We start from the raw sequence: 24,936 nt of genomic DNA, 5'->3' as shown, positions 1-24,936 counted from the left end.
GCTGAAATGCAACTACTTCTTCGGCGGCGGTACTTAGTGATCGGGAAATGTGGTGCCACTGCTCGTGTATGTCGGATTGTTGAAGAGTGCTCTCAGAGAGCGTTTATGAAGCTAGGAGCATGAAATTTCTCACTATTTTTACTCATTATCAGCAGAATACTTACAGTAAAATAACAAAGATAGTGCCATTATAGCATATAGCTCCCATAAAACTGACTGATCAGATATGAGAGTTTTTATAATAACTCCTCCATTTATGCAGCTAGGAACACGAAATTTCGCACTACTTTCAGCCATTATCAATAGAATACTTACGTGAAGATTACAAAGATCGGGTCACTATAACCTATAGCCTCTATACAACTGATTGCTCAGATATGGGGTTTTGCTTTAAAACTGGCAAAATAGTTGTGTTTGTAGCGGCTACAACCACCCCGCCCAGATCGGTTAATATCTCAGTCCTTGTCATCAAGCTCCACTAACGGAAGCCCCAGGAAGCGTGCAGCCTCAATGGGGTCGGTCCACAGGGACAAAGGCGTTAGTGTTGTTGGGTTTTCCGGGCATACGAAGAGATGTTTCGAGTCATGGCGTGTCTCTCCGCATGCCGGACACTCATGTGGCACATCTGCGTCTAATCTGCTGAGGTATGAGTTTAGCCTGCTGCAGTAGCCAGAGCGAAGTTGGGCTATTGTCGTTCTGGTCTCCCGAGGCAGACGAAGTCCGTCTAGTCGATGTCCGGTGGTTGTGTGCCTAGAACGGCATTCACATGTCAGGAGTCTACATTACTCGAGACTGACTCCCTGTGAATGCCGTTCAACGCCTGTCGATATGCTGACGGGTCCAGAGGCTACTTAATGAACCTCTGGACTTCGTCCGTCAGTTCGTAGAGATGCCTCCTGACGTGCCTGGGCGAGGGCTCCTCAGCAAGCATTTGTTTTTTTGGGTGATCACGTCTGTCGCTCCCAACCAGAAACTGCTTGCAGAGCATTGTGTTATGCTCCTTAACAGGGAGCACTTTCGCCTCGTCGTTCAGTGATATTCTGGCGACATCAGAAGGCATCCAGTCGCTGTCCTAAGAGCAGTTTTTTGTGTCGTCGGTAGCTTCATCCACTGCGTCCTTCTAGTCCCCGGCGACCACACTGGTGCTGCGTAATTTAAAAACGGCCGGCCTATTGCCTTGTATGTTGCCTGCAACGTGTCCTTGTCTTTGCCCCAAGTACTGCCGGCTAGCGACTTGAGGACCTTGTTGCGGCTCTGTACTTTGTTGACAATAGTGGTTGCGTGCGCAGAGAAGGAGAGCAGACTGTCGAAGGTTACTCCGACTATTTTGGGGTTAATTCACCGTCGGAATTGGTGTATCATCGACGTGAATTCCCAGCGGTAGCGTGACATCCTTCGTCCAGGTGGTGAACTAGGTCGCAGAGGATTTTGTAGGAGAGAGGGTTAGGCTCCTTGCAGTTAAGAAGCGAGAGAACTCGGAGAGATCGTTTACTTTCGAACACAAGTAATCAATTCCATTCCCTGGCGCCATGGTCGAGCAATCGTCGGCGTAAGAGACAATCGAGACTCTGGTGGTTGAGGGAGCTTTGAAATGTAAAAGTTAAACCCTGTTTTATTTTTCTGAGTTTACTCGATTTGTCTCTAAACATTACCGACGAGTGTCGACCACTCAGATAATTCGCCGACCACCGTTTGAACCTCTGTGGGAGAGAGGAAGCCTTTATATCTTTTAGTAGCGTGGAGTGGCTGAATAGTTCTCTCACAGGGACGGTTGCGGTTAAGGCCACGTGTTAGCTGAGTGTTTATGTTGTTGTTGTTGTTGTTGTTGTAGCGGCACTACTAAGCCCCGCCTGTTTCGGATCAACTTTTCAATCATTATCGTCGAGCTCAACTAACGGCAGGCCCAGGAAACGAGCTGTTTCGATGGGGTCGGACCAAAGGGAGAGGGGTGTTAGTTGAGTCGGATTGAGCTGGCATGTGAAGAGGCGGTTGGTGTCATGGGGGGAGTCTCCACATGCCGGGCACTCATTTGGGATGTTTGGGTCGAGTCTGGACAGGTAGCTGTTTAGGCGGCTACAATATCCAGACCTTAACTGAGCCAGAGTAACGAGGGTCTCTCTTGGTAACTGAAGCTCCGTCTCTTCCACAGGTGGAGATTGGGCTCCGATAACGACATTCCTAGGCCTGGAGTCGAGGTAGGTGGAGACTGACTCCCTATGAATGTCGTTGATCGCTTGTCTGTACGTCATTGGGTCCAGTGGTTGGTCTGTGTAGGTCTGGACTGCGTCCTTGTACACGAATAGGTGCCCCCCTGACGTGCCTGGGCGGAGGCTCCTCCTCCAGCAGTGGTCTGTTAGGGTGTTCACTTCTGTGACACCCCACCAGAAACTGCTTAGTGAGCATTTTATTGTGTTCCCGTACGGGGAGCACTTGGGCCTCGCTGTGCAGGTGGTGCTCAGGCGTCATCAGAAGGCACCCAGTCGCTGTCCGGAGTGCGGCGTTCTGACAAGTCTGTAGCTTCGTCCACTGCGTCCAACTAGTCCCCGGCGTCCAAACTGGCGCAGCATAGCTTAGAACCGGCCGGCCAATTGCCTTGTATGTTGCCAGCAACGTCTCTTTGTCTTTGTCCCAAGTGCTGCCGGCGACCGACTTGAGGACCTTGTTGCGGCTCTGTACTTTATTGACAACTGCGGTTGTGTGCGTGGAGTAGGAAAGCAGGCTATCGAAGGTGACCCCTAAAATTTTCGGGTTGTTTACAGTCGGTATTGGTGTGCCATCGACGTGTATACCTAACTCTAGCCTGACCTCCTTCGTCCAGGTGGTGAAGAGGGTCGCCGTTGATTTCGTTGGGGAGAGGGTTAGGCTCCTTGCAGTGAAGAAGCGAGAAAGGCTGGAGAGATAGCCGTTTACTTTTGAGCAGAGGTCATCAATTCCATTCCCGGACGCCAAAATCGAACAATCATCAGCGTACGAGATCAGGGAAACTCCTTCAGGAGGCTGGGGGAGTTTCGAGATGTAGAAGTTAAAAAAGTAAGGGGGAGAGAACACCACCTTGTGGAACCCCTTGTTTTATTCTTCTTGGTTTCGAGGTTTGATCTCTGAAGATTACTGATGATTGTCGACCACTCATATAATTAGCCGACCATCGCTTCAGTCCCTGTGGGAGAGAGGAGGCCTCAATGTCTTCTTGCAGCGTGGAATGGCAGACGGTGTCAAACGCCTTTGACAAGTCCAACGCTACTAGGACAGTTCTCTCACAGGGGCGGTTGCGATTTAGGCCACGAGTTATCTGGGTGTTTATGGCGTTAAGTGTTGTTGTGCTGTGCACTTTACGGAAGCCATGCTGATGTTTCGCTGGGGTTAGGTGGCAGGTGAAGTATGGGAGCAGCAGGGCCTCAAGTGTCTTCGCGACCGGGGAAAGGAGCGTTATCGGGCGATAAGAGTCTCCTCTGTTGGCGGGCTTCCCCGGTTTCAGCAGTGGGACCACTCTCCCTGATTTCCACACATCAGGAATGATGAGAGTGGTCATAGACAAATTGAGGACCTCCGTGAGGTATGCTACTCCCACAGGCCACAAATGTTTCAACATCAGCATACAGATTCCGTCGGGTCCAATGGCTTTGGAGGCTTTCGCCTTCCCGATGGCCCCCTTCACTTCACCGCTGGTGAAAACAAGTGGTGCACTGTTTTTGGGCAGTTTGTGCAGCCTCCTGGTCACTCGACGTTTGGCCTTGTCTACCGAAGGATGCAGTGTGAATTGCCGACTAAAATAGTTCGCGCATTTCTTCGGGTCCGATGAGGCGTGACCTTCGAATGAAATTTCCACTCTGTCATCACGCTTCGTCGGGTTGGACAAGGACCTCACGGTTGACCAGAGCTTACTCACACCAGAGGTGAAGTTACAGGCCTCTTCCCACTTTTTCCGCTTATGTTGATTTACCAGTTGCAGGGTCCCCGGGGTCGACCTGGCGTAGGTGGTCACGCTCATTTGCTAGAACAGCTGCTTCAGCCGGGAAATTTGGGCGGACTTCCGCGATGCGTCCGGACGGTATGAAGCGAGCTGCTGCGGCAGTGACTACCCTGCGGAACTGGCGTTCGCCAGCAGGTGCGTCTGTGGGTGTGGGGAGGGCGGCGAAGCTGCTCTCGGTTACTTCCGCGAAGCCGTTCCAATCAGCTTTGTTAAAGTTGGTGTAGGTTCGGTGATTCGCGGGAGCAAAGTCGGTGGGCTTATTGATCGAGATGATTATGGGCAGATGGTCTGATGCTAACGATAGCATAGGTCGCCATGATATGCTATTTATCAGACCAGCGCTTGCAATTGTTAGGTCTAGCGAGCTGCTGCAGCTGCCCACAATCCTGGTGGGGGCGTCGTCGTTCGTGGTGCAGAATGTCGAATCGTCTATCTGCTCAGCCAAAATGACAGGGGGTATGTACACGTTAAATATTTCGAGCTCGACATCGCCTGACCGGACAGCTATGCCCTGACATTCTAGGGTGGTGTCCCTTGGGTCGATGTCTTCTTCGATTAGCCGATACTGCACTGTGTGGTGTAGAATGAACGCTAATCCTCCACCATTATCTCGCTCGCGATCTTTACGGAGCACATTGTAGGCGGCGCAACCCAACAAAGTTGAGTTGCTGTGCAACTTCGTTTCTTGGACCGCAGCTATCAATATGCCGTGCCGACCCATGAAGACTGCTATCTCCTCAATCTTGCTCTGGAGTCCGTTGCAGTTAAGTTGGAGTACGTTCGTATGCCTTGGGAGGCTGGTCGCGATACGGGGGGTGAGGGAAGTGTGGGGCCTACCGGCCTGTTGCGCATGACGCAGTTGCTGTTGCTGCCTGATGGTAGGTGGCTGCGATGTGGTCGTTGTTGTCTGCGCCGGCGGTGCACTACAGCAAGAGGCGCTGTAGTTGGTAGTCCACTCGCGTGTGGTGCGTAGACCAGAACATAGCCGGAAGTGGCACCAGCCAAGGCATGTGTTGCATTTGACTGATGTCACATTCCGGTATCTTCTGTTCTGGCACACGGAGCAGATGGTGTGGGCAACTAGCAGCTGCTGGTTGGCTCGCGCTCGCGAGTGGGACCGGCCCGTAGGTTGTGTGGGTGGGGGGTGTTGGGAGGTTTGCTGTTGCTCAGGGGAGCTTCTAGGGGCCGTGCAGGCTCTTCGGGTGCTAAGTCGCACCCGTGCATTACGCGAGTGGGTAGCCGTGGAGGCTGATTGTGCCATTTGGCTTGAGCAACAGGGAGCCACAAAGTTTGTGGTCCACTCCCGGTGAGACCTAAGGCCAGAGCAGGTTCTTAGGTGACTCCATCCGTTGCAGGAGTTGCACCTAACCGGAGTCGATTCTGGCAAACACAGCAGAAGTAAGTTTCAGGTCCGGGGTTGGGCTCTACGCCCGCCCGGAGAAGAAGGATGCGGAGCAATCCGGCTGCAAGGTATTGCTCCATGGACGAATAATGATTGGTGGGTATCGCCGATCTAGACGGGGTTAGATCGCCGAAACAACAGCCCTTGGTCGGGTAAAACCCGAGTCATTCCGGTACGTAGAACCGGCTGTCATGGGAATGTTTATGTCGTTAAATGCTGTTGTTGTTCTGTGCACTTTACGGAAACCATGCTGATGCTTCGCTGGGGTCAGGTGGTTCGTGAAATACGGTAGCAGCAAGGCCTCTAGTGTCTTCGCTACCGGGAAAGGAGTGTTATCGGACGATAAGATTCTCCTTTGTTGGCTGGTTTCCCCGGTTTGAGCAGTGGGACCACTCTCCCCACCTTCCAGATGTCTGGGATGATGAGAGTGGCCATTGACATATTATTGAGGGCCTCCGTTAGGTACGCTATTCCTGCAGGGCCCAAATTTTTCAAATCGTCAATATCAGTGCTGTATAAGCTTTATCTCCTATACCACTGATTGTTTAAATACAATATTGTGCGATATAACTTTTGTTTAGGTAGCAAAGCGCATTAAATTGCGTAACCGCTTTACGTACCGATCACACACAACAGTGAAAACCACTTAGATTGGTGCTTTATATGGTATATCTTCCATACCACTGATTTTAAGATATGATTTTTTTTTATATATGTGTGTACATCTATGTACATGTGGCATAGTCGGAGACAGCCCTGCCTTTACTTCTTTTATTCTATATTGCATTTAATTTTTGGACTTATGCCCTGTATGCAGCTCTCAAGAAAACGGTCAAGAAAAATTTGCCATTATTTCGTGCGTGTGTCCAAGGAATTTTGACATTTTTGATACTTCACAGCCTGTTGCCTCACTCTTTCCTCAAGAAATAATAAAACGGGCATATATTTCTGTTGCAAACCTGGGTTGCCTTGTGCTCTTTTTTCGCAAAAAACTTTAGAAAACCGTGGTAGAAAGTGTAGCAATTTCCTTAAGAACTGCGTACTGCCTTAAGGAAATTTGACTCAAGAAAATTTCTTAGCCATTTCTTGTACGTCATTTTATATGGAGTTTTTGCTTTTCTTGAGAGCTGCATACAGGCCTTTAATCATATCTATGAAATTACAAGGTCCTTTAAAATAAATCCTGACGTCAGAGAGAAAAAAATAAAAACGCCACTTGAAATAAAAAAGTAGGTTTTAACCCCTTTTATTTATTATTTATTTTATGGTAGGATAGATAGAAGCAATTTTTTCCATTTAAGTTGTTGGTTTGACGTTTTTTATTTCCATATAGATAGTGGAGCTACAGGATTAAACATTTGGGAATAAAATTAAACACGGTGTCCCTGCGGTATTCCAGAAAAACAATTTTTTTTATCAAAATTTCGAAAAATGGTAAATTTTAATGGAATGATTAAAAAATATATGTAAAAATATGTTATTTTTTATTATATTATTAAATAGTACGGGTTTTTAGCTTTTGAAAAAAGAAATAAAATCCTGCTCATTTTTTGCACTTTTTGAAGTAATGCGTTTTTTGCTCAAGCATAAAATATTTTTTTCATTTTATGTCAGTGCCATCAGATCTGCATGATTCGTTCTATTTTCATAAATGTCATAAAAAGTTTGACTTGTAGACAATAGTTGTTTTTTTTTATTAAAGAGTTGCCACCTGTTAGAAAATTAAATGCAAATTTTTTAATAAGTTAAATGAAATATGAACAGATGCATATCAACCGATGTTGTTGTGTGTTGTGTCCATGTAGAGGGTTGCCACCTGTTAAAAAAATCAAATTTCAATGGAATTAAAGGAATTAGGTTATTGAAATAGATAGGTATCACCATACGGGAGTCAGACGAAAGAGGTTTAAGAAGGTTTTAGCTTGCAAATATTACGAAGAGCCACCTGTTTGTAAAGTCAAATTTAGTTAAACTAAAATAATAATTGTGTCAAACGAAATATTTACGACGTCGTATTTGTTATTTTATTACAAATACATGCAGTGTCAATCAGTGAGTTTTTCTGATTACATTCCTTTTAAATTACTGGACTCCAAAATTAACTGTCCAATTTTTTCTTTTGCCTGATAACCATATTGATATCCTACATATTTCAGTTACCTTATTCCCTTAATTAAAGTGAATTAGATTTTTTAAACATGTGGCAACCCTTCTACGTGTCATTTAAAAGTAAAGCATTTTCAAAACCATTTCAATTGATACCCATATCGTAATATCTTGTTCATTTAACTTATTAAATAGTTTTAATCAAATTTGTAACAGGTGGCAACCCGTTTCAAAAAATAAAACTTTATTGCACATTTACAGGCCAAGCCCTGTCATTTGACACCTCACTTTTTTAAATCCAAAATTTACAGGTCTTCACTAAGCAAATCAACTTCAAAATGTCCAACTGTTAATAGCTAAGTTAACTTTTAGACAATCATGGCTGTTCTTTATCTGTAAAACGGCGTTAAGGTGAAGTCTCTACGATGAGCAGAACCGGAGATATAACAATTTGAAAAAGTACTTAGTCAGAATCACGAAAAAATCCCAACTTTGACAGATCATACATTAGTCCGAAGAAAAAAGAAAAAATGTGAACCAATCGAAATCGTGGCACCAAATTTGGTGTCCGATATGAATAAGAACGCCTCATTAATATGTTATACGTGTTTTAATATAGAATAAAAGTAGTGTTAAAATTGTAATATATTATTAGATCATTTGTAGTGTTGCAATTTTATAATTCTTTTATGCCATTACAGTGTCCCGAATCCCGGTACTAGATGCCTTAATCAAGACGTACACCACAAATTGTAGGACAAGCTCGGCCAAACACGTAGCAATAGTGTTAGCGCTAAAATATTATTAGATATTAAACTAGTGATGATTGGGCGGTCATCAGTGAGCAGGGGCAAGAGGACTAAACAATTGCAATCCGCTAGGATAGGAATTCTAGTAAATTTTCGATACCAAGTCAAAAGTTACTGCTTTTCTACCGCAAAGCAAGTGAATTGACATGATGTCAGAGGTTGAAATAAGTCGTTGCAGCAGGAATCCCCTTTTCTAAATAGAAACATTTTTAGTTAGAAACGTATTTTTAGCGTTAAAGAAAACCGGGACGTAATCTCTACAAATTGTATCCAAAATCTCCGAAAGTATTCCAAGATAACTTTAAATGCAAAAAAATTCAAACTTGTTATGGCCACTTTATGAAAACTTAAGCAATGGGTAACTTTTCTTTCAGGTGCAAAGCTACAACAATCTAGTCGGTACGTCTTTTTTTGTAATTTTCTTCCTTATTAAATAGCTTGTTTTAATTACACTGGTTTACAACAAAAAGTTTCTATGGATGCCACTACCCAATTCCTATGTAGAACTACTCGGTGATTCCGAAAATCAAGATAATTTTTTTTTCTATGGATAACTTTTCAAGAAATTTTGCAATTTACCGTTATTCAGCCTTAAAAAATAGTGGTTTCACTTAAACACGTATATCTTACGAACCAACAAGAATAATCGTAATACGAGATACGGGAAGTGAAAGCAAATAAAATTCTCCATAAACTGTATATACATTACTTTTCGATAGCCCTGATAATTTCTGAGAAATTAATTAATCATTTATGACACCTCTTGTGTTCGATATTCTTCACAAACAATTTGCTTTAAATTCAGCAACTTTACTTACCTTTAACAAGTAACTGCGAGTCCTGTGATATGTGGTCCTCCTCATAGTTTACACGTTGGTTATCATAGCTGTTGCAGCGTGAATCATTCAACGATGTTAATGGGCTCGCCACGCTGGATTTCGAAGTGTGGTGGAGTTGCTGATGATGCGCAACACGAACACGTTTTGTGGCGACTGTGCCCGCTAGCGGCAAGCAACCAATATTATTGGCGATAGCACGCTGTTGGCGCAAGCTAGCATCTGGAGGTGGTTGTTCTTGCGATTGATTTTCTTGGAGCCGTTGAGAGCTACTCGAATCGCTAGTAGTGAGTTTGTTGTCTTGTTCTTGTACTGCGGCGCCATCAATAAAATGGACCTTTGAGGTATTTAACGGTATTGAAACAAAAACGTTATCTGCGTTATTTGAATTTTGATGAGCTAAAATAGCATCATTGTATTGGCGCGACTGTGAAGCCTGGTCGTTCAACGACGTAAAGGTGGGAGCGAACTGCGGCGTCGCCCCAGTCATGTTGCCGGAAGGCGCAGGCGCATGCCACCACTGTAACTTTGCAATGTTGCTTTTATTACTGCCAAACATGTTCGCTGCTATTGGAGCTTCATTTTGAAAATGCTCAGGGAAAGATTTGCTTAAGTTTTGCTCGATGTCTGGTACACCTTTTGTAACGCTAGCGTCATGCGCAGCTGTAGCTGCATCTTGTGCCTTTGTCGTAGCGCGCCGTTTTTCAGCGTATTTAGCCATTATAGAGACAAAATGTTTTGTTTGGGTATTTTCATGCCAAGTGTTTGCTTTAGAAACGGACACAACTGCTTTATCATTTAGCGGATTACTATTGTAGTTATTGTTGTTATTATGAATGGTGATTTTAGTTATAGAATTTAATGGAGGTTCCGTAGCTTGGGCTGTGTCGTCCATATTTACCGAACTTATTTGATAATACATTAAAATGTTGGCGAAGTGTGTATGTTTTGAAAAATGTTATATAACAGTTTTGTTTTAGTACCAGCAAACGAACAATTGTTTTTAAATTATTTAAGTACGAAGCTAAACTATTTTAAGTTAAAGCGGTATTATTGACAACCACATATAATCCTTTTATTACAAAGTTCATTACTTGTATTTTTCTGGTTTTTTCCTTTATTATTGTTTTTTCGATATTTTTGTTTTGTTTTTTTTTTTTTTAGCGTTCGTTCGCTTGATTAATCGCATTTAATGTTAAACGCACTTTAAAGAAATTTTAGACTTTTGAAATGTTTCTTTTTGGTTTCTTTGCCGTGAGTTTCACAGTTATACAGACTCGCGCACCTCTTGTGCTGCCAAAGACAATGTCAGCTTCGACGTTTCTCCACCGCCATTATATTATTGCAGTGCTCATTTGAAAAGTTTACGACGCTTTTGTTGCAACGGTTGCCATTCGAATCGTTCATATCGCAGCCAGCAATGCTACAGCCTATGGGTCTAACATACTTGATAATACAATATGTTGCAAAGCTCGTCATTTTTTTTTATAAATCTTACAAATGTTACGGCACACAAGTAATTTACTTAGGGTACAAATGGGCAAGTATTCGAAAAAACAATAAATCTTATGCATCAAACACCTATATTTCCTTGTAGTACGGATTCAACGGTAAAGAGCTTTAGTTGTTCACTCGTTTAAGTATGGAAATTTTGCTGTTTCCCTTTCTCTGCTATCGCTGGAGTCCTCTTCGCATGCACAAAATTCGGGCCAAAGTATGTTTAGATATTAAAGCAGCAACATATGCGTATTTTCCGACGTTGGGGTCACCTTTTACGCCGTCTATGTGCTTTGACACGGTTTCGTTGCTCCAGTTTCTTCCTCTGTCTGCTTTGTAGTTGGAGCAGTCGAAAAACACTTGTTGTTCGTAAATACGTGGCGGTGAAAAAACCTGGGTAATGCTGCTCCCACGTCAACTGCTTTCTCAAAATTTCATCTATTTCTCTTTGCTCACAGTTTTCTGTGGTCAAGGATTTAAGTTCAATTATTTTTTTCATCAACATGCACAGTGACGTCAGTACGCAGCAATCATCCAAAATTTCTAAATCCAATAGCACAATAGCCCATACGCACCAAAAACACCAACGCAGCAGCTGCTCCTATTTCGTTTGAAATGGTTAAAGCGTTAATTTTAAAAAATTTTGGCGGCGACGTTATTGCTGTTAATAGAAGCGCCGCCGCCACAACATATGTTGCAGCTTCTTTCGCACAATCGACTACTGGTCCTCCTCCTCCGCTGCCTTTCTCGAAGTAAAATTGCTCAATATAGTGCTTTTGTACCCAAAGGCTAAGTAAAATTGTACAAATCACCGCTAAGCCAACTCGTGCTAGGATCCCCGACTTGGTTCTTGCAGCACTAATAATGTAGTGGTTTATTGGCGTAGCACAAATTGTCACTAGTTCGTCTAGCGCCGCCGTCGATAAGGATACTGATGAAGTGCCTGTTGCTGTTGCTGCCACCAGAACTTTTACGTTTGCTGCTGCGACTACACCAACACTCGATCGTCGTTGTCTGCCTCTGAATTGCCGTGTTCGCTCACTTAGATGTCGCACTGAATTCATTACGGTATGTACGCGCGCGGTTTAACTAAAATTACCCGTGGCTATAACACGTCGGGCGAAATGTTAACGGGGAGATTCGGTGAAAAATTGCTATAAACTGCGTTCCGTCTTCTGAAAACGTTAACCTCTGTAACACTTTCTATATTTTTCGCAAAAAAGTAACTTTATTTTGTGCGAATTAATCAAATAGTTATGTTTGATGAAAAAGCATTATTTTAAATTTTTTCTCTTTTGGAGTACACCTATTGACGAACGTTCTCTATTATTTTGTGTAGCACTATTAACGTAAGTACATATAAAATCACTTATTTTACTATCTCTCGTGTATACTTTTATAAAGTATTCTGATATAGTCGAATTGACATTAGTTGTGGTTGGTAAAATTTCGATGGAAAACTCTTGTCGCTTTGATTGGACACAATGGGTTCGTTTAGCTTGTTGTTGTTATAAATGTTTGAAATGCAAGCAAAAGTTTCACAAAAACTATTTGGTTGACTCACAATCACACTGTTTAACTTCATATTCAAACTCGCAAAACAACGATTTCGCGGCAAAATGTCTTAATCGTGGTTTATCACGGCGATTGACTGCGTTTAATTATTTTTTAATTTTGGCGTTACAGATTCATGTAAGTAGGTGTGAATGAAGACCGTTGTAAATCTGAAACAGTAAAAGAATGTAGAGGTTAGGCACGGATGTTTCAAAGATACAGTTTTTGAACAATACAAAAAAAAAAAAAACATTCGAATCCAAGTTATATAAGGAATGTACCGAAATGAAACTACACAATTTAATTCCCTATTTCTCGCTTTGGAGGGCCTACAGTTTTACAACGTCTCCGAATGGTAGATGGTATTTTATGAGAAGGCTTTTAAAGCCAGGAGTACACTCGAAAGGTTTGCCATTGCCTGCGAAGGCGAATAGAAAAAATATTTTAGATATTGATCAGATCGGGAATCGAACCAAGCTGCCCACCAGAAAGTAGAAGAACAAAAGGCCCAAAGGAAAAGAGACTTGAAGCAAAAATGCCTTAATAGAATAGTCGGTTTTACGCACCGGAATGGTACGGGTTTTCCGATCAATGGTTGTTTCGGCAATCTAATCGTTGTGTCACAGTTTTTCACGCGTGAGCGGGAGCGGATTTGAGACAAAAATCACTAACTTCCGTGATCGTGCGTGACTGAAATTTTTGCTGGCGTGAGCTAGATTTCCGTCAATAACGTAATTTTCACATATCGAGCCCTAACCGCCAAAAAGATATATGCGACATTTTTTCAAAATTTTCTTTTTGATGCAGAAATGTTCCTAGAGGATCCATATGCATTTCTGCATCAAAATTAAAATTTGCAAAGATGTCGCCCCATCTTTTGACAGTTGAGTCCAAAAATGTTTTTCGTTAGCAGGTTTTGTATGTAACAAGCAGGGTACGAAAATAAACTGTACAAAACAATTCCCATTTGCTCATCGATCATCATATCATTTGTGGTTTTGTAAATAGTCAGAAACAAATTGTAAGATTCACTGTCATTTTCCCCAACGAGAAACGTTTGCTTTTCGTTTGTGACAATTGTACCATAGGGTACGTTTTATATGTATGCAAACGCTTCAATTACGTGAAAAATAATTTTTTCTGTAAATTTTCATATCCAATTCAATTAGAAAACATTTTTATTTTTTTTATTCATTGCAGCCATTCGTTTTGTATTTGTTTATTGCATATATGTACGTACATAAATATATTTTCCCTGCACGATTCATTTCGTTTGTTGTTTCGTCTGTAACTACTAAACTACTGTAGTGAACTATCGCCAAAGTGAACTCAGCCGTTTTGTTTCGTATTGTACCGAACTGTTAAAGTAATAAACGAAACGAAATAGTAACGTACAATATAGTTTATTTTCGTACACTGGTAACAAGTTCAGGTCAAGATTAGAAGACTCCGCTTGAAATACTTTGCTGCTCTTACGTACACATTTAAGTGCAATAATAACACTGGCTCAAAAAAGAGGTGTGTGCCTCTAACCACACCCACCTACCGACATGTATTTCGACCCGGTGAATCCGAATCTGAGGTCCCGTCCCCTTGACTCGTTCACCCTAAAAATTTCGAGTTAATTGCGAAAAAAAAACCGCCATTTCCGTATGGAGTAGAATAAACATGTTTAGAGAATTTCTTTTTGTAAATTTTTGTTTAATTTTTGGTTTTATTAATCATTACTTTCAAAAGAACCTGGTATTTACATTGTTATTAGCAAGGAACGGATTTTATGGAAATTGCCTTTTTTTTCTGCTAAAGAGATAGAGTATATTCGATTAAGAATGTCCACGATTTAGCTTTCCCTGATTCCGTTTTCTCAGCTAACGTAGGCTTGAGGACAATAAGGGGTGCGGATAAAATTGTAAAGGGCAAAGAAAGCGCCCTTATTTCTGATAATATGAACGTTTCAAACGTTCCATATTTAAATTTGGCTCCACTTGTATCAACTTACGTCGAGCGCACATTTAGTACATTCAAGGCTTTTCTTCGCGAAAATCGAATGAAAATGCTGCCAGAAAACTTCAAAATGCATCTTGTGGTTCAATGTTACTACAACTATACAGATTAAAGTTTTATGAGTTAGAAACTCGAAAAGATAAAATAGTCAAAGATTCAAAGTACAAATTTTTCATATAATGAAAGTAGTTCATAGTTTTTCTCTTTTTACTTGTAATATAAGCATTTCTAAAATAAATATATTTTTTGATTGTTCTTCGTATTTTCTGTATTTTTTTAGTGCCTTATTTTGCTTTTTTTGCAATACCTTTTTTTTGCCTTTTCCTGCCTTTTTCGCTACTTAGTTTTGCCTTTTTTTGCCTTTTTTGCAATACCTAGTGCCTTTGCCTGCCTTTTTCGCTATTTTATTTTGCCTTTTCCAGCCTATTTTTTTACTTTATTTTGCATTTTTTATAGATTTTTAGGTCCTAAAAATCCGTTCCCGGGTTATTAGTGATGCATGCGTTCCTCAATCACATGGTTTTTTAAGTACAATTTAAAAAATGAATTACTGATTTGTCTGATTTAATAAATATGTGTGTTTTACAATCAGTTTACCGTAAATTTTAAATAATTTTATTTTATAGTAAGGGGATTCATCTAAGTGTATAAATTTATCAATCGTATATTTTTGTATGTTTACACACACAGTTATATGAACGCCCCTGGGAAAATAATTGTGTAAACTTTATAAATCAGCTGTCGTGTTGTCAAAAAATTATAAAAAATAATAAAAATGCCGAAATTAAGTGAAAAATCAAAACTGAAAAGTCTTTATAAAGAAATTTGTATAAATGACTTGCTTATGCTGGAGATATTTGGAGAAAATGATGATAGCATTTGTGTTTTCGTTTCTATTGTGGATTTTCTAATCCTGCACTTCCATTGTAGAAAATCAACGAAAGAAAGAAGACGAGGTTTGGGAAGAGTTTACTCTGGCAATGGCCGCATTTGAGGAGTTTAGGTATAGTGTTTCCTTTGTCCATCATTCTGTCCCTAAGTCCCAGCATTTTATACAAGACGTATTGCCAAACTTGGATGAAAAGAGATTCATCCGAATTGCGCGTGTCAGCCGGTCAACATTTAAAGCCATTATTGACTTAATTAAGGACGATGTTGTGTTTAACTGTCCGCGGTCTTGTAAGCAATTTCCCTTAGAAATGCAACTCCTAATTGTTTTATACCGATTGGGTTCGAGAGGTGAGGGAGCCACGGTTAGCAAAATTGCGAGTTTGTTTGGTGTGAGTGATGGTGGAGCAATACAGGTAAAACACAAAATAAAATACATATATAGTATGTATGAATTTGTTTTATCGAACATAATTTATTAAATTTTGATAGAACATGACCAAAAGAATATTCCACGCTATTTTAAAGCTGAGAACAAAATTTGTGTACTGGCCGGACGCTGCTGAGCGTCAAAATTTAGTATCTGAAACTTTTCACGAACTACCCCACTGTGTTGGTGCCAGAATCTACAACAACTCTACTTTGACCACCGAAGCTTCAAATATGCTGACAGGAGCAGAATGGTTGGCAGCTGACAGTGCTTATAAACTAACGAGCACTGTTATAACCCCTTTCAGAGTCACCTCCACGGAATCCAATGCTCAGCAGCGAAGTTCTTTTAACCGAATCTTTAGTCAATTTCGAATAAGGATTGAGCATTGTTTTGGTTTGCGGAAAGAGAGCTTCAGCAGTTTAAAAGAATTAAGAACTCCGATTAAAGATGATTCTTCGGTAAAATTTGCCTGTAGTTGGGTAATGGTGTGTGCGATCTTACACAACATTTTAATAAAGCAGCGAGACGATAACTTCCAAATAAGGGAAGATGTTGAGACTGACGACGATGAAGATGTACCTGAAAGCCAAAACTTTTCTACTACCGAGGGTGAAGCTAAACGTCGGGCGCTGTTAACACTTTTACAAATGTCACCTGTTTAAATACTCATTTATATTTAGGTTGTACTATCGGGTTATATGGTCTAAAATTTTCCGCCTACAATAACAAATATCCCTTATTCGGAAATGCATCAAACCAAAGTACCAGTCTCTTTTATTTCTAAAATATAACACATATTTATAAAAAAAGGTTTCTGCCTATTGAACCAAACCTTTATATCGAAATGTTGTTCGAAGCGCTGGATCCGAATCTGAGGTCCGTTAACTTCCATCATGTCAGGTTCGAGATCACTTGAAGGTTAAATGGCGAAAAACTCGTTGAACAAAACTGAAAATTGTTACACATGGGTTTTCGACTCGTGGACTATTAATTTTCAGGTTTGTTCAATGAATTTTTCCCCATTTGACCCTAAAGTGACTTCGAGCCTGAGATTCAGCGCTTGGAATAACATGTGGATATAAAGGTCCGGTTCAATATGCATACACTTTTTTAAACCTGTGCATTTGATGGAAATGCCCAATTTGAGCAACTTAGTTCAAATTCTTTGGCATTTTACCGTGGTTGCGCATATTGCACATTTCAATCAATTATAGTTCAAAAAAAAAAAAGATACTGATGCTTCGTCTTGATACATTTCCGGATGGGGGGATACAGTGGTCGCCCAGTGTAGCGAATGATATCTAAATTACATTACATTGAACTGTCTTTTTTCAATTTTGATTGAATAAATAGAGTACCACTCATTTTGATAAGTGTTAATTCATTTATTTAAAAAAAAAAAACAATTCATTTATTTAAAAAACAAAAAACAATATATGTAGTACATATATGACATACAGTGTCGGGCATAAAAATAGCTTCCTGGCTCTTTACCAAGGTTTGGCTATTTTCCATTTATTTATTTAATGTTTATTATATTTTTGTAAAAGTATAACTCATTATATAACGAAACCCATGTAAGACAAACTTCAAACTTTGTACAAAGGTTGGCAAAATTCGACAAAGTTTCAAAAATTTCAAACTTTTTAATCAGAATTTGTAGAAAAAAATGCAATTTAATAGCCCATTAAATTTTAGTATAATTATTTGCAAGTGTGAAGTTTCTAAAAAATCCCGTTAATTTTAGAATTTTTTTTTTCTGACGGTGCTATGCATTTTCTCCCATAAAAAGTAAACTTGTAAAAATATCGTGACCCTATTTTTTTTGTCCGACACTGTAGCTATAAAAACAGTTGGTCAAATTCTGGAGTCAAATGCCCCAATACACACAACATAGCATAACATCTCATTTAAATTCATTCACATATTTTCAGACTTAGGAACTTTTGGTAATAACAGTACTTAACAAAATAAAATATGTTTGAACAAAAAACTAAACTTCAAAATCAATTGAAATTATGAAGCTTGAACCTGAATGCAAAAATGTATATACACATACATACCCTGGCGGCAGAAATAATAGACTCGTCGTACTTTGAAGAGTTTTGGTTATATTTTTTTAGTTTATTTTATGTTTAATCTTTTTTATAGAAGCCCAGGTAGTTATACAACAAACATCATATAAATCCGCTTTTCGAACTTTGAACAAAAATTATAAAAATTCGACAAATTTTTACCAAATTTTCAAACTTTTTATTCCGAATTGGTATGCAGTTTTGTAGCCCATTCAATTTTAGTATAATAAAGTGTGTGTGTTACCGAAGGAATCATCTTTAAGTGGCTAAAAAATTCCGTTGATTTTTGACAATGTGGGAAAAAATGCGTGACACCGTCAGCAAAAAAAAATCTAAAAAATCAACGGTATTTTTTAGCCAATTCAAACTTGCACTTTATTATACTAAAATTGAATGGCCTACAAAACTGCAAATTTCTCAATAAAAAGTTTGAAAATTTTGGTGAAAATTTGTCGAATTTTTATAATTTTTATGCAAACTGATGTGGTGTTTGTTGTACAACTAGCCAGGCTTTTATAAAAAAATATTAAACACAAAGAAATATAGCCAAAACTCTTCAAAATAAGGCGAATCTATTATATCTGCCGCCACTGTACATACATAAAAATTAATTTCAGAAAATTTAAACTTAAAACGCATAGTCGTAGTCTGTGCTCTCGATTCAATTTCATATTTTCTTGACCTTTCTTCACTTTCCAATTTTAGTTTTTTCAATTTGCAATTTCTCGTCTTTTTGCATTTCAAGTTCAAGCTTTCTTAACTCAAACTGATTTTTTAGTTCAAGTGCTTTTAGTTCAACTTGATTTTTCTCTTTTTCCTTTTCAAGCTCTAGTTTTTGAACCTCTAATTCCAATTTCTTTTCTTGAATTTGAAGGTTATTAAATGGATTAGAATTACAGATTTTCTTTTGTTTGCGTTTTCGCTGGGTAATATCAAAACTGTTTATTGGTGTTAAAGGTTCAGGTGTGCTGGTTTGGCTTCTGGATGGAGGCTCGATGACTGAGTCCTGCCCTGATTCGATAACCACATCATAAGAAATTGAGTCACAGTGGTCGCTTAAAAACTCCACATCAGTGTGGCTGTCGTAAATAAACGGTGGGCTAACATTTTTGCGCTGGCCAAAAATAGCAGCGAGCAAATCGAAATGTGGACATGTTTTGTTAATATATTCTGCCACGCTTTTCTCGTCCCCGCTGGCCAAGAGCCCAGAGCCCGTTCTGTTCTTCCAATCCACTGCAGATACATATGAAGACTTGAGATATCTCATTTTGCATTTCAAGGACATCCACTCGATTTTTTCTAAAGTTAAAGTCCTTGATTTAATTCTTGTATAAAAACGTTCGGCTGTCGGTTTCTGAAACAACATAATAAGTACATAAAGAAGTAAATGCTTTTTGTCAAATATTGCTGTTACTAAAAGGTTGCAAAACTGCCATGCATTTATATGCGTACGTTCACAGCGGCTCACTGGAGTAAGTTCCGGAATAGGCATTTATTAAGTCCTTGGAAAAAATGAGTAGCATTAAGGTAATGAGACAAGTGAACCCTTCTAAAGACATGCCCATATTAAATATTAAATTAGCAAGAAATTGCTGATTTTTTGCATGCAAGGGTTTAATAAATAGCTATTCTGGAACTTGCTCCAGTGAACTATTGGAGATGCACTGATCTCGATCACGGCAAACAAACGTGCACGTTGCGAAGTTGAATACAAAATCGCCGGAGTTTGTAAGTGGCAGCAATCTCGGCTCATATTTAGTTGACTTCACATAAGCTGAGTGTAGGATTTAGACAATTCACATTTGTTTACCGAGATTTTGTTCACTTGTTTGAAAATCAGCAACTTAAAACATTTGGGTACAAACCTCAAAAGATTCCGGCTGCTCTTTTGTTTCGTCGGCAACCGCTTGAATTAAGTGGAGAGTCTCCAGTTCTGTCCATCGGTGAGATGGGTTTGCCCTCCTTCTTTTGCATTTTTGTTTAGTGTTCTGAAATACGCAGGACTACATTTCATTTTGCAAAAATTATCCAGATATAATTTAATCTTACCTCTTCCATTGTTGTTTGATTTAATTTTTTGACACATGCACAATACTTGAATCAGCTGCTGCCTTAACACGGTTGCATTTGCTTCGTTTTATCGCGTTTATTCGCAGAAATTGGAGCGTAAACTTACCAAGTTTATTTTCATACAAGGGTATTTTCATACAAAATTTGACAGTTCATTTACAAACTGGATAAAGTTATAAGTTTACCAAGTTTATAAGGCATTTATACGCTTAGATGAATCCCCTTAGTATGTTTAAATGCTTTCAGATATTGAATTTTTACTCATATTCATAAAAGTAATGACTCAATGTGTATTTTGGCAACCCTAGTATGTGCATACATACATATGGGTGTTTCCTGCGTTACAGACGTTCCGTTTGGAGAAATTTTTAACCGACTTCACAAAAATGAGAAAGGTTATCAATTTGTCGGAATATTTTTTTTTATGTAACTGCATAACTTTGGACCACGTCAACCGATTTCTATAATTCTTTTTTTAAAGGAAACCTCACAGATGGTTCCATATTGGGTTAGATCAGATCACCGGATCATGAAGAAATTAACGATGATCTCAAATTTTTATATGAGAATTCAAGTCGGTTTTGGTGTTTGCTTAAAAATTACTTGTTTCATCATAAAAACTATAGTAGGCTCTGAATGAACACAAATTTTTTGTCATGAGTAGTCATCATAAATACATATCTGAAATCAATAAAAATATCGGGCCATATGCATAAAAACTAGCAAAAACTACTTTGTGGAGTTTACTACCTAATAGTGAAAGTGCGACAGTGAACACTTATTTTCATATGCATAAAGCTTTTTAAGTCAACACTTTCCTATATTTTCGAAAATAGTGATTGCTTTTTTAACAATATAAAAATTTTAAAATATTTAAATTTGTATGTCAAATTTTATTTCAATTAGAGCTAAGGTGGTGCTTTTTTTCTGTAGATAATAATATGGATCCTTACGGCGAATTGCGGGAAGTAGAGGCATTAACAGAATCAGTTGCCGACGAGAAATCTAAATCAACATTTTCCGAGTCGCTCTGTCATGACCTCAAAGTAGGAAAACCTCAAATTGCACGAGTAGCTGATCACGTGTTCTTGAAATATTTATCCAAATATTTATCCAAAAGCCAAACACCCTCAGTGAAACCTAAAAAAACGAGAAGCGATTAAGCTTATTTCACATCATCTTTAAATAGACAAGGGTATCACAGAGCACGGCAGTGCGCGCGAGTGGCGAAAGCGGCCACAGTAGCATGATGACTCGCTTATATATACACGAGATTTGGAAGTTTTTATTCAGACGTCAAATCGACATGTTTGAGATATCGTTGGAAAGGTCTTGCAGAGTGTGTTCAGAAAATATATTCAAGCTTCAAAAACGATTAACCGGATTCTTAAAAATTAGACTAAAGTTTTGCGAAACAAAAAACGTTTTTTTGCTTTTGCCGGTTTAAGGGGGCATGTGGGTACATTCAACATATTTAGTGTTATTCTATGGCCAATGCCTTTCAAACGATACCTGTTTAGGCCTTAAGCCTAAATATTTCCTGAAGATAATGCACCACCCTATTGTGTCATTGACATGTGTGTACATTTATGAATGCACACTTGTACACATGTATATATATTATATATTCGCGCCGTTAGTTTAAGTTTCCCGTCGGATAAAGTATGTTTCGTTGAATTTCCCATGATCCATTTTGCTCAATTTGGCAACTTTTCGCCTCACTATCTACTGATTTGCATTCAATTTTAATACCTTAAGCGCTTCTGTAGTAGTGCCTGCAGCGTTACTTGCTACTAAGTTCACAAGATATCGGACTGTAATATATTTTGACAGACTTCCTTTGTCCTTAGTAACACTTTAGGCTATATTTTTTCTCAGTCTTAACATTTTCATGTGGCAAACTCCACATTTTTTTGCCACTTTCCTTACGGTCCCGCCTTGTCGCAGTAAATCTATTATTTACATTTATGTTTCCTGATTAACCATATTATTTATTGGTGATCACTTCTTGAATAAATTACAATCCAGAAAAAAGTCATCTGACTTCCAACTAAGCAAAAGATAACTGTAAAATACAAAACTGAGAGTGAGTGCAAAACTGTAACATTTGCCTTAACTTTCATTTTTGTCTCAGGTTTTTTTATTGTTGTTGGATTGACTTCAAATCGTTATGAGAGCGGGAGTAGGGGTGTACCAATAAGAATATAGAACAAAAGTGTGAAAGTCGTTAGAACTATGAAAGATAGCGGTGGCTGAAATAAAAAGTGTTACATCATGTTACAGTTTTGCTCGTCACTGTACGTTGAAAATAGAAATGGGTTCTTGAAAGCGTGGGGCGCTCTTTGCCATATTTTTCGTCTATCGAGCAACCCACACTTTTTCACAATAATACTAGTATTTTTTGTTCATTATTATTTTCTACTTATATTAAGAATTATTTTTTACTTTTTAGTTTGATATGCTTTAAAAGCGTGTTTTTTAGTTTTTTAAACTATATTTATTTTTAATTTTTTAGTTCGATTTATTGTTTGCTAGAGCATTGACTTCAGCGCCCTTTTTTTTTAGAAGATACTCGCTCATCCTTTTTCCGTGATTACTATTACTAACGACAGCGAGGTGCAGCAACGAGTAATCTTCTAAGTCATTAATAGTACAAGTTATATTAACAGTGGCACCCCGATTTAGAAGATATTCAAAGATTTCTATTTTGCCAATATAACCAGCGAGACTCAGTGGTGTAACATTTAAATTATTTTTCACAATCGGCTCCGCGATTGAATAATGCTCGTACAGCATCGAAATGATTATTTTCTACTGCTAAAAGAAGTGGCGTATTGCCAAATTCATCTTTGCAATTAATATCAGTACCGCGGCCAAGCAGTGGAAGATAGATCATTTATTTTCAGCCATAGACGGGATTTGGAATCATTTCTGGTAAGTTCGTTGTCTCGCGCCTACGACTTGCGCCTTAGCCCGCTTGGCCAACTGTGCAACTGATAGGGATAGAATGTATTAACACTAATAAGCCGAGTGCTCGAGTCGGAAAGTAGGTAGACGATACGCATGCGCAGACAGCGTAGTTGTCTCACTTGCTCTCACACAGAAGCTGTGTGAGGATATTATTTAATCCTGGCGATCCTAATCAGGATAATGAGATAAATTTATGACATTATTATATTGTCGCTGATTCTTGATAAGTGTACAAAATTTGAATTAAATCTGTCCGTTTAAAGTGGCTCTAAATCGAGTCCAAAGGAGTCGGTTACAAACATACATACATACAGGTGAAGCTAATAAAAGGGTGTTATATATATAAGTTGTTCAACCCTTAAATACTAATTAGATACTACATATTAAATTTGATTATTAAAAAAAAAAAAAAACTGGACTAGATTTTTAAATACAATCTTCTATAATCGAAATCTCGAAATCCAGATTTTAGTCAGTATCCGGCCGGATAGTCCGATAACAGAAAATATGCCGGTTAAGCCGGATTCCGCATATCTACCGGACACCCGGCACATCCCTACTAAATATGAGGTGCGTTCCAGTTTTTTTACTAAAACCTGTAGAACTGCGAAAAGCATAGTATCTCTCACATGAAAAAGTGCTGGAAAGCAAAAAAACAAATGTCAAATGTTTGTTTACAGAATTATTTATTCAGACAGGCGCCATACACGAAATTGTATTTATATCTTAAAATATTTCGTTATTTTGGTGCGATTTGCTTCTATTCTGCTATGATTTGCTTCAGCTCTTTCATTTGACAGTTTTCATGAATTTTCTAGGAGAAAAACTTCGGAGTAATAAATCCTGCATATTCGAACTGAGCGTGAACAAATTTTCCTCTCAAGAAATCACTCTTAGTTACAGGAAAATTGTCTTCTGGAACGCGTTTCGGACTAAATCTGGTAAAAGCTGTAAATACGTCCAAGCTTTCTTGCAGAAGCGGCTGTTCTAGCCGATGAGCGTGACAACCTGCGTCAGGCCGCTCCCGGAAATCCCCGCATCAGGGATCTCAATACGGAGATTCGGCAGCTTCTGAATGTACATAAGCGGAAGTGGTAAAAGCATCTGAAGACTTGCAACTCCACCTCTGGTGTCAGTAAGCTTTGGTCAACCGTGGGGCCACTGTCCAAACCGACAAATTGCGACGACAGGGTCGAAAGCGATGCGCGAGCTATTTTAGCCGATTTAGCAAGCTGCCAACAGAATGTGCACCTTTTGCTTTCACTTGCGGTGAAGTAGGTATCAATCGGGAAGGCGAAAGCGGAATATGCATGCTGATGCTGAAAAATTTGGGTCTCGCGGGAGTAGACTATTTAGACGAGGACGTCAGCCTGTCAACGGCCACTCTCGTCATTCCAGACATCTGGAAGATGGGGAGATTGGTCCCACTGCTCAAACCGGGAAACCAGCCAACAAAGGAGTCGTATCGCCCAATAACCAACCTTTCCCCGGTAGCGAAGACACTAGAGGCCTTGGCACTCCCGTATTTTACGAAAAACCTGCACCCGTTGAAGCATCAGCATGGTTTCCGTAAAGTGCACAGCACAACAGCACTTAACGCCACAAAACTCAGAGAGAACTGTTCTAAAAAAGTTGGAAGGAAATGTTTAGTTATTGGGGTAAGTGGCGTTGGGGACGTGGCCATTCGGACAGTCCCCACATTACGAAAAGCCGAACCCCCCTTTGGGACCTCCCACAGAACCCTAGGGTACCGTTTGAAAATGGTAGAAAAACGGCATTTACCTAGGCAAACTGAGCAGTACGAAGTGGAATATAACCCAACTAACAGAAACCGTGGATTTAAAAAATAAAATAAAATTAGGGAACATTTTAGTGAAAATCCACACGGAAAAAAAGTAAAGACCCCAACCCGCGCACTCATGGTTTTTAAGTAATTTGTTGTTATATTTTTGTTAATTTAACCACGATAAAACATTTATAAAAGTAGTGAAGTAGTAAACATGCGAAGGTTGCAACTGAACACCGAAATTGGTGCTGCCAATTGCAGAGTTTTTGAGTCCACATTTTAGGTTTTATGAAATATTGGCTTTTATTATAAAAAACATAGCACCGCAGGCGAATATGCGCTTTCACTAAGTAGAATTCTCTTTTCTGTTTTGCGAAGAAAAGGGGCTGAACACCTTTTGCCGAGAACACCTTTCCGTGTAGGCCTTTGGCCGCGCTTAAGAATTATAACCCTCACAAAGCAGAATTCTCTATCTGTTTTGCGAAGAAAAGGGCTGAACACCTTTTGCAGAGAACACCTTTCTGCGTAGGCCTTCG

At 39.5% G+C, this 24,936-nt stretch overlaps 1 protein-coding gene across 2 annotated transcripts in view; it reads right to left on the bottom strand.

The window, feature by feature from the left end:
• The window catches only part of LOC118745766 (probable cation-transporting ATPase 13A3), a 144,022-nt gene that overhangs the window by 82,796 nt on the left and 36,290 nt on the right, over window positions 1–24,936 (bottom strand). The window contains exon 2 of one of the 2 annotated variants that reach the window (XM_036479419.1): window positions 9,106–12,344. The exons of the other annotated variant lie outside the window; for it this stretch is intronic. Within the exon in view, the coding sequence (XP_036335312.1) occupies window positions 9,106–10,045 (940 nt within the window). The 5' untranslated portion in view covers window positions 10,046–12,344. The remainder of the gene's footprint in view (window positions 1–9,105; window positions 12,345–24,936) is intronic. 2 annotated transcript variants of the gene reach the window in all.

Source organism: Rhagoletis pomonella, unplaced genomic scaffold (assembly GCF_013731165.1).
Source record: "Rhagoletis pomonella isolate Grant_MI unplaced genomic scaffold, Rhpom_1.0 Rhpom_scaffold_00009, whole genome shotgun sequence".
Classification (NCBI taxonomy): Eukaryota; Metazoa; Arthropoda; class Insecta; order Diptera; family Tephritidae; genus Rhagoletis; species Rhagoletis pomonella.
Note: the sequence above shows the minus strand (reverse complement) of the source record. Positions and strands in the feature narration are given on the sequence as shown.